This window comes from Hyposmocoma kahamanoa, unplaced genomic scaffold (genome assembly GCF_003589595.1).
Source record: "Hyposmocoma kahamanoa isolate Upper Pololo Valley unplaced genomic scaffold, ASM358959v1 308, whole genome shotgun sequence".
NCBI lineage: Eukaryota > Metazoa > Arthropoda > Insecta > Lepidoptera > Cosmopterigidae > Hyposmocoma > Hyposmocoma kahamanoa.
In genome coordinates, this window is record NW_020653788.1 from 2,278 (window position 1) to 13,165 (window position 10,888).

The 10,888-nt window shown below is 40.8% G+C and overlaps 1 protein-coding gene across 1 annotated transcript; it reads right to left on the reverse strand.

The window, feature by feature from the left end:
• Positions 1–478: 478 nt before the first annotated feature.
• Positions 479–10,052, reverse strand: LOC113229333 (heat shock 70 kDa protein II-like). Its single transcript, XM_026462888.1, has 4 exons — positions 10,003–10,052; positions 9,401–9,472; positions 6,418–6,547; positions 479–2,267 (listed from the first exon to the last, which is right to left on the reverse strand). The coding sequence occupies exons 2-4, from the start codon at positions 9,470–9,472 to the stop codon at positions 679–681; spliced, it is 1,791 nt and encodes a 596-aa protein (XP_026318673.1). The 5' UTR covers positions 10,003–10,052; the 3' UTR covers positions 479–678.
• Between the last annotated feature and the right edge of the window lie 836 nt (positions 10,053–10,888).

Consider the following 10,888-nt stretch of genomic DNA (forward strand, 5'->3'; position numbering starts at 1 on the left):
GAGAAAAATTCTATACAAGCCTCGGCGGGAACGGGGATTGCTTGACTCGTTACTCGTCCAACAATCCCTTACTTCACGGCCTCTGCAATAATGTACTAAAAGAAGCATTAGTTAGCAAATCATTTATTACCTTTCATAACAATACTTACTAGTTTTATTTACAACTTAACGTTAGGCTCAATTTACATTGAGTCGGAACGTAATGGAACGGAAGCGTCCATTTCGCCTCGGTGCGCGAGAAGGCGCGCGCAGTCTCGAGCTTTCTAGCGACTGCGCCTTGAGGCTGTGCTATTTCCTCGACATTTTTAAACAATTAACAATAAGGCAGGCCGCAGTATGACGTCAAATGTCAACGAAATACTATACTAATATACAGCTTCAAGGCGCAGTACCAAGATTTTCGCGACTGCGCGCGCCTTCTCGCACAGCGAGGCGAAATTGACGCTTCCGTTCCATTCCGTTCCGCCGCAACATAAATTGAGCCTTAGATATTTTCCAGTAAGCTGACAAACATACCTTACAAAACATATCTTATTATTAAACCAGTACCATTGCGATATTAATTTAAGTACACGTTAAAGTGACCTGTTAAAATCACCCTGCTGCGGATAGTCGTGAACAGCGTATACATATTTCAACAAATATTTTACTCTGTCAATAGCGTGTCCCTTGCACGGTTTAAATCTTCAAGTTCGCCATATCGAAAAGCAGTTGCAACTCCTGTCGTTTCGCGATGATTTCTCGAGCCGACGCCTTAGCTCCTACATCAGCCAGCCACTCCAGCAACGACTGGCACTTGTCCCTGACGCGGCCCTGTCCCTCGAGCTGCCCGCGCCAGCAAAGGCGCTCCAGCTCTTTCTTCGCCTCGGCCGCCTCTCGCCTGGCCTCGTCATCCTGCCTCATGGCTTCCGCCTCCCGCACCAGTCGCAAGATCTCCTCCTTCGACAGCCGCCCTTTGTTGCTGGTGATCGTTATCTGGTTTGTGCTCTTTGTGATTGTTTCCACCGCCGAAACGTCAAGGATCCCATCGGTGTCTATTTCAAACGTTACATCCACAGCAGCCTGTCCCTTACGGAATGGTGGAATGCCGAACAAAATAAATTCTCCCAATTTGTGGTTATCGACTATCATCTTTCGCTCACCTTCAAACACTTCGATCCAACTTTCGGTTTGGTCGTCGGCAATAGTGTAGTAGTTCTTGGTGTTTTTAGTGGGAATGGTCGTGTTCCGGGGGATGATTACACTCATGATGTCTCCATCCAATCCGATACCGAGGGAAAGGGGGGTCACATCGACGAGGACCAGATCAGAGATGATCTCAGAAGGATCACCGTCCAGGACTGCGGCTTGAATGGCTGCGCCGTGAGCTACGGCCTCGTCCGGATTTACGGTCTTGTTCGGTTCTTTCCCGAAGAACGCCTTCACCATCTGCTGAACGCACGGGATTCGTGTCGACCCTCCAATCAGCACTACATCTGCTATGTCGTCTGTAGCCATATTCGCGTCGCGCATCGCTTGTTCCAAGATATTTTTGGTCTTCTGGAACAGGTCCTGGTTGAGCTCCTGGAAGCACGCGCGAGTAATGACCACATGCAAGTCTTCACCACCGAACAGCGCGTCCAACTCCACGCTCGCCTGCGTCGCTGACGAAAGTCCACGCTTTGCACGCTCACACACCGTTCTCAGCCTTCTCAGGGCCTTCTTGTCTTCGCGCAGATCCAGCCCGTGCTTCCTCGCGAATTCGCCGGCGCAGTGCTCCACTAAGCGGGCATCAAAGTCTTCACCGCCAAGGTGCGTGTCTCCGGCCGTGGCGCGGACCTCAAAGATGCCCTCTTCGATGGTCAGTATGGACACGTCGAAAGTTCCACCGCCCAAATCGAAAATTACGACATTTCGCTCCTCTTCTTCAGTTTTATCGAGGCCGTAAGCGAGTGCGCCGGCCGTCGGTTCGTTGATGATGCGCAGCACGTTGAGGCCTGCGATGGTGCCGGCGTCTTTAGTGGCCTGCCGCTGGGAGTCGTTGAAGTACGCCGGTACAGTAATCACGGCGTTGTGCACTGGTTTGCCTAGGTACGCCTCTGCCGAGCTTTTGAGTGTGGATAGTAACATGGCGCTTATTTCTTCAGGGAAGAAGGTCTTGCTTTCGCCCTTGAACCGGGCCTGGATCTTAGGCTTGCCGTCCTCGTTGATGACTGTAAACGGCCACAGCTTCATGTCTGCCTTCACCACGGGGTCCTCGAAGCGACGCCCGATCAGTCGCTTCGCATCTGCAACAAGCGGACAATTGGAATTCAGAACCACTTTTTGGTGAAGTGTTTTATGACAATATTATTGGTAGTCAACAGTGATGTCGTTTCTTTAACTCATAATTAAGGGTTGGACCCTACTGGTCAGACTAGCGTCATTACCCACAGCTGTATATGCCGCACCGCATCTCACGTCTCAGCATCCACCCCTTACTATCTTATGGCCCACTTTGATTGGAGACGTAACAGCGTGGCGCAGTGTAGTTGCAGCAGGGTTCCTTAACCTGTGGTCCATGTAATGAACGCAGGGGGTCCATGACGAGCCTACCTAACATGTTGCATTAATATACAAATTGGTATGCAATGTGTTGTGAGTAAATAGGTGTAGTATGCGTGACCTTTTTGAATTTTCACGCCCTTTGACCGCTATCCATTATAGAAGCAAGCGAGACACGCGTCAATGCAACCCGCGAGCCTTTCTTATTTTTTTTATTATTAAACATTTTATTTAAAAAATACTTAATCTAAACCGCACAATAAAAACCTGCGTAGGTTTATCCGTGCAGTACCGCAATAGGTTCTTCATCTTTTCGGATACGTCCGTAAGGCTGCTTGAAATTTTGAGAGGGGTCCATAACTAGAAAATGATTAAGAATCCCTGGGTTGCAGTATAGTAAATGTACAGTAGGACGATTCCGTTATTGATGTGGGATTCCTGGGCTTTATCCGCTCAAAAAAGCTTTATGTATGCAATAAAAGCGAAAAAGCTTTCGCTTAATTAGTACCTTATTTTAAACAAGGATGGCGAAAGCTGACCCAAAATCAACGAAGTGCCGTTCAACGACTTTGCTAGTATAATTTTACATTTTAGTTTATGCCTAGTTTTTAATATATTTTTGTATATTTTTAGAAGTCGGGAATAAAGAAATGGCAAGACAATGTATTTTAGAACACATGCAAGAACACAACGCAATTGATTCAGTTTGACCATAGATTACGTAACATTCTTGTACATATGTTTCATTGTAAGCATGATTGAATGTTTACCTACCTAAAGTATTGGTTATTTTATAGTACACTCATAAAACATTAAAGCCATAAAATATCTAATCAATTAAACAATAATGACATAAAGTAAAAAAAATAAAACATAATGTGACAATAATGTTTAGACAATATTTAAATGATAGATACAAAGTTAGCAAAGGAAGGTTTTGACAAGAGGCCTTTAGCCAATGTCAATGTCACTTTGAGATTGAGAACAGTGTCACCATTTGTGGCAGATCTCTGCCATTTGGGTAGATTTAATTTTTATTCATTTAAATTGCGACAGAACATGTTAACGTTGTATTAAATGTGGCAGAGTTTGGGAGATTTAGAAAGAACTTGCTGTTCTTTATTATTTTTAGGAACAAACTGAAAACTTGTTGTTTTCTGCTACTACGAACAAACATCAACAAGCGAAACACAGGACAATGTTATAAACATAACCTATACCAACTTCATAACCCCAGCTTCTACAGGCTGCACTCAATTAGCTTTTTTGATGCTTTGATAATCCATCTTTCTTTATTACGTTTTGTAAAAAAAGTCGTGATATATTAGTAATATAGTCCTACATTTAGTTATTCACTGGGCTAACAAATAGCTCGCGGCTCTTAGAATTCATATTGCATTGCATATCGACTCATCCGAAGAACAGAGTCTGTAGTGATTAAACAGCGAAAATATGATAAATACTTAATCTCGTTATTCAAAATAAGGCCAATCGATATCTTATTTCGTTTCGGAAATATAAAATCGAACAACTGTCGATCTGATACCCACAGTGAAAAACAACGAACGAAATGTACAATATTCTGAGAATAAACAGTCTTACACATACGCCTTTGTTCTACGGATGAGTCGATATCAAAACAAAGCAATTTGCGAGTGAACGGATCACGTTACATGTAAGTCGAGTCATAATGTCGAACTTGACTAGTTGGGAAATTGTTATTGTTGTGCAAAGAGCAACCCTCAGGTTACGTGCTGATTAGTCTACCCAATGAATGTGCAGTAGAGTTTAATTTTCAAGCGTAATTTCCTTACATACGAAATGATGACCTGTTTAGATATAGGCGTTAGTCCCTAACATCGTGGGTCGAGTTAAGGCCCATTTAGATGGGGAGAGTTTCTCGCACGCTTCGAGACGAAAACTCGTAGGCGATTCTCGTAAGCAATAATCGCCATAAGATTATCGTATCATAATGTTTACATTCAGGCAAGAACTAAAATCTCGCCTACGATTATGTCATACGAGACTCGTAAGCAACTTAATCGCCTCCTCGACTGTTTACACGGAGAAATATGTGGTAAGGAGATTCTTGCTTACGAGTTTTCGACTTGTCTAAACACGATCTCGTATGACATTTTTTCAAGTTCATACGATTATCGTACAAATCGGTTCGAACCGTTTTGAGTGCGAGAATTGCCATTCGAGTTCAGTGATTACTGCGGTATGACTATGGATATATCAAAATGATGCAAAACCCATTCAAATTTGAAACCGCTGATAATATTAAGTTCATTGCACTGTATAGAAATATAATTTGAATTATAAAAAAAATTTGATTTATCTTTTTTTTTTAAATTATATAACTACTGACACAAACAAAACTGACAATTATGATAAATTTATAGGGCGAGTGAGTGCGTGTGTGAGTGCGTGAGTGACTGAGTGAGTGAGTGAGTGCGGGCGTGCGTGCGTGCGTGCGTGAGTGAGTGAGTGGTGAGTGAGTGAGTGAGTGAGTGAGTGAGTGAGTGAGTGAGTGATGAGTGAGTGAGTGAGTGGTGAGTGAGTCAGTGAGTGGTGAGCGAGTGAGTGGTGAGTGAGTGGCTGAGTGAGTGAGTGTGTGAGTGAGTTGTGAGTGAGTGGGTGAGTGCGTGAGGGAGGGAGGGAGTGAGTGAGTGAGTGAGTGGTGAGTGAGTGAGTGAGTAGGGACTGAGTAGGGAGTGAGTGGGGAGTTAGTGAGGAGTGGTTATTGAAAAGTACATTTACTTGAAAAGTCGTGTCGGCCATCTTGGATTTAGAAATAAATGCTATGTTCGTAATGAGCACCCCCAAATACCTCAAAAACGATACCCAACTTGCCATTATTTGACAAGTGCGGGCACGACTTTTCATCCTGGATTTAGAAAGGAGTGCCATCTTCGTTACGAGAGCACCCTAAATACTATATTGCCCACGCTATATTCGACCACAGAGGCACTCACTCACTCACCGTTATTTGAAATTTTTTTTTTCGCTCTCATCCATTAATTCTTGTCTTAGAAAAGCAGTGATAATCAAAACACCCTCGCGCACTGCACTCGTGGTAGAAACGGCTAGCACAGAAACTCGTAATACGATTTTTGCTTTCGAGTTCTGTTTACACGGAGACGTTCAATATTGAAAGGCGAGGAGATTATCGCTCACGTGGACGGTCGATAATCGCGAATGTTTAGACGAGGAAAGTTTTTTTATATTCTTTCGATAATCGCATCTTCGAGACGAGAAACTCTCTCCATCTAAATGGGCCTTTATCCGCGTGGGTACGAAGCGGATTTGCAATGCAAGCGAACAGATAACGCCTACGTGGGCGGTACGGCGTTATTCCGGTTTCGCTCTAGCCGGTGGAACTTCATACAAAATACCACAACGGATACCGCGCGTTACACACGGCGTTAGGGAATAACGCTTATATCTGAAGAGGGCACCGAGCTTGATTTTAGGTATTTTTCGTGCTCCGTGTACGTGTGGCATACGTTTCTATAACTGTGTGTAAGCCTAAGCGACGACCTCCCCCCACGTCGGACGACGAAGCAGGACTAAAGCGGACAGGGGGGGAAGCGTGGCGGCTCTGACTAGTACGGGCGAAGCGCGCGCGAATTTAGGTATTTCTTCAAATACACATTTAGAAAATGTGACGTACTAAGGGTTTATTTTGTTATCTATGAATAATTTAGGATCTTTCCCTAATCTGAAATTTGCTTAAAGCTAGAAAAACTATAAAAAAGTCAATAAGAGCTTTGTCGCAAAATTATGTTCTTATGGAACATAATTATAGCTTTAGGCGAACACATTGTTCACATTCGCAATAATTTGTTTATTTCGTAAATGGAAGTTATAGGATCGATTCAATTAACATACCGAAAATTGTATTTTCCGGGTTGACCGCGTCCTGGGCTTTGGCGGCGTCGCCAACGAGTCGTTCGGTGTCCGTGAAGGCCACGTACGACGGCGTGATGCGGTTGCCATCGGCGTTGGGTATCACGTCCACCTTTAACAATACGAGATTCAAAGAATGTATAAACAAATAGAAATCATTTATACTTTGAATAATCAACACAGTACATTTGCAATTTATAATAATAACAATTGTAATAGGTATACGAAGCGAGAGAGGGAGGGTGAAGAAAGACGCTTGGAGTCTCCATATGTTCAACGGCGTTTATTGACGTAGTTATATGATCGACATTAGAGACGTAATCGCACCCAACAACGATATCAACTCACCGTCCTACCCGGTGGAAGCGGCAGCCGGCGATCGATGAAGAGGGCCGACAATTCTATGAACTTTCATCCAAGTTGTTTCTTTAGAAAGGGCCGAAAATATAAACCAATGTAGCCGACATCTCATGATGACACATAACCTCATATTTTAGTCATAAAGCGTTATTTTTAATTAGAAGGATACCAGTTTAAAAATGAAACTGTTTATTTAGATATAAAGCGCGTATATTTGTTTATTCAAACAAACCAAGAGTTGGGCATTTTACAGGCCCCATGGTCAGGGCTGACTTAGGTTTGATTATATTAATAACTTTGGTTACTACAGTTCAAAATACATTGGTATAGCATTAATATTAGACACAACTTTGGTTTGTTTGAAAATACAAATATAACGTGATTTAGACCAGAAAGAAATTGTTCCATTTTCAATGTTTAGTAATCGGGGAAACCTGAGAACTTAATATTTAAACCAATTTTGTAACTTATTTCTATCTAATTAAGTTAAGTTTTTATTGAATGTCAGAATGCTTCACCACAATGATATTCAATTATTTTTGTGAAATTACACCAATCTTAGAAAAAAAATTATATCTAAATAAATAGTATTCTATTGGACGAAATTCTGGTCACTCAAAAAAGTCCTGAAAACAAAAGAAATTGATACAAAATACAAATTTTATTCATAGTAGTGCATTGTACCGGTGACCACATATGGATGTCAGACATGGTCACGTACTAAAAAAAAATTGAAACATAAAGTGAAACTGACCACAATTAAAAGCAAATCGAAGACTAGAAAAGTCACAGACGTAATAAAACAGCAAAAATGGACAGGACAAACGATGATAGAAAAAATGTATAAGTGGACAAGGGATATTGTGGAATGGTACCCAAGAGAGGGAAAAAGGAAGAAAGGGAGACCATTCTTTAGATGGGAAGACGATTTTAACTCTAGATTACTAAACTTATTTTTCAACGCTTATTACGAACCTTCGTCGTTTCGACTACGCTTATAGAAAAAAACGGATTTCAAAGGTTTTGCGAAATAAAATATAGATATTTTTTGTATTAATTTTTGTACCAATGTATGTATTTATGCTTCATATTAACTAATGCAACATATGAATTAGAAACAGTATTTTATATGAGATCATCGTTTTCATGCAAAATCAACATTTATTTAATTTGTAAACTGTTTACATATTAAATTCATAAAGACAATGTTTAAAACAAACTTAAAATATTAAAATTAACAAAACAAATGAATTAAAAAACAAAACATTTTGGTACAAATCTGGGAACTAAAAACATTTGTGACATACTTCAAGTTTGTTTTCACAACACTACGACATACTTCAAGTTTGTTTTCACAACAATTTCTTGCATTTAGTGCAACTGCTTTCCGTCATCCTTCACTTTGCAAAGGGGCACATCACACAGATGTTCTTCTTTAGTTTAGGAATAAAATGCAACTTTCTTCAGTTTCAAGTGTAGTACTACTACTACAACAACTTCCTGGTATTTTTTAAATTTATGAAATTGAGTCTCGCAGAGCAATTCGGAGGGTTGGTATTGTTACTCTTTTGTACATGTGTTACTCCCCATTTTAAATACTGACGTCTCGACAAAGGCTTTTTCATTTGCTTCCATAACATTACTTACATAAATAACATAACTACTTATGAATGCAATGTTGAGTATTCTATATAAATAACGCACACAAATTGTACAAAGGCCAGCGCAGAGTTTTTCGACTGCAAGAACTTTGTTACGTCCTCGATGGCGGGAAGCAAGTGAACGCGTCTGGTTCAGGTCTGTGTTGAAATGCTTGGTATCGAGTCTTCTATTGATGATAATGAAGATGTATTATATTACTTGTCGGAACATCTTGACCTGGAAACGTTTGTTGGTTCAAAGAAGAAACTTCTTCACTATCCGTTTCATATGCTGGATCATCTTCAACTTGGTCTTCCCTCCCACTCCCAGAGGATTAGGGCACCGAAACCAGGACCAATTTTGAAAACCCGTGTTTTCGGGTCATAGTATAGTCAAATCCCAGGTAGACCGGGTTTTTTCGAGCTTTTCGATCTTTTTGTTATATTAAAAAAAAAGATACTGTATTCCTATACTGATTTTCTACATCAAAGGATGAGGAGAGGAAAGATTATCATAAATGAAACAGGACTTTTTTTTAATATATAATAGACACACGCTTGGCCACAATCTCAATAAAAAATGCCCAATCACTCTAGCCTTGAATAGCCCCAAATTGTACTGTTCGAGAAATACAGATGCCGATAGATGCGCCGGTAGAGCATTCCACTTCTTTGCCGTACGCGTCAGAAAGGAGGAAACAAAGCGCTTAGTGCGAATAGGTGGAATATCAACGACATAAGAATAGAGTGCTCCGGACCTTCTAGTCGACCGAAGGAGGAACGGTGAGGGTGGAAATATTGCTCTGACCGGTCAGGCGCGTACGGCCGTCCGTAACAACCTCCATTCGACAGCGAGTGACAAAACTGAGTGAAACCAGTGATCCCGCCTCACGTCGCGCCCTACCCAAGGTGAGAACTAGTTTTAGGTCTGACACTGGTCTAAAATACGCCAGAAGATTTCCTACCTTGCCATTCCTGAAAACTGCGACACAGGAGAACGTAGTACCAAGATCGATGCCTACAGCTGGTGCTGCCATCTGTTGAACAAAGTTGGTAATTTAAAATTGAGTTATTAAAAGTGTGTGTTGTGCTTAATTTTTTTAAAGATGGGGCGAACAAGTCGTGCTCCTGATGGTAAGCGACACGCCTGTACATAACAGTTGCAGTGCCACTCAGAGCTTTAAATCACAAAGATCTGAGGGGCACCGCCAGTGCGCCCTTGACCATGAGACATAAGTTGTATAGTCCCATATGCCTGTAATTTCACCAGCAACCTTTAAAACCAGAACACAGTAATGGTCACATTACTTCTTGGGGGCAGAAGGGTAAGGTGGCAGTACTTCCCTGGACGACCTCTTTCACAAGAAGCTCTACTGCTAATGAACATCATGATATTTTTTTTAAAGCTTTAGTTGTAAAAGAATCACCTTTGGATTCCAGCTTATATTTTACATCAGGTGGAGTGGTGTATTCCGCCTGTCAGGTACAAAAAAAAATATTTTATTGATTGATTTTAAAACAGAGGTTAGATAATTTAATAATTAAGTCCTTGTTACTGCCTACATACCTGACGCGCTGCAGTGCCTTGGCAGGTCCTAACAGCAACCTGAAGATGTTATTGTGCTGCACCGTATAGTACAGTAGGTTACTCGAAGTACACCTTCTATGCAGAAGAAGCTCTAGCTGGTTCCTTTACAAATAGCATAATAGGTATGTTAATGCAAAGGAACAATCATTCAATTACACAAACAAAATAATTTCAGCCCTCGGAATTAAAATATTTTTTATTTTTGTTTTATTTTTGTTATCGTTTCTCTGGTTTGTCTATGCTTGTGCAATAAAGTTTTTTTTTCTTTTTTTTTTTAAAATAGGGCACGACTAACATTTCTATAAAAATTGAGATACCTACATATTCGGAATCAGGAATACAAGCAAAATACATGTTGTGCTGATCCCACCTAGCGTGGGATAAGGACAGGGAGAAGAGGAAAAAGAAAAACAAGAAGGAAAAGTAGACCAATCTACCTATTTTTGGTTTAGAAATATATTATGTCAATAATTTTTGAACATACAGCAAGCTTAAAGAACACAATTTTTTTTTTTATAGCCTACTGGGTAACCCTGTATGATGAGTGCCGTCTACATACACATAGACAAACACAACACCCAACCTCACGAGAGAAATAAATGTAGGTCACACAAATATTTCTATTGGCCCAGGAATCAAACCCGGGACATCTGCGTGGCAATCCAGCCTGGTAACCGTTCGGCCTCAGAGGCAGTTATAAATTACAGCAGCAATCAAATTTTTTTTTACAATAAAAAATTATATTTCACGTTTATTAAGTGTAAAACATTTTTACAGAATTTTACTTATTAATGTACGGACGGAGCCATTATTGTGTACTCCAATTACAGTAGAATAATAATAAAAAAAGGCACAACTGAATACA

Coding starts and splice junctions, on each gene's coding strand:
- LOC113229333 (XM_026462888.1), bottom strand. CDS start 9,472: ATGGCAGCACCAGCTGTAGGCATCGATCTTGGTACTACGTTCTCCTGT. Junction 6,548..9,400: donor CAGTTTTCAGGAATGGCAAG/GTAGGAAATCTT, acceptor GTATTGTTAAAG/GTGGACGTGATACCCAACGC. Junction 2,268..6,417: donor CCCGGAAAATACAATTTTCG/GTATGTTAATTG, acceptor CGCTTGTTGCAG/ATGCGAAGCGACTGATCGGG.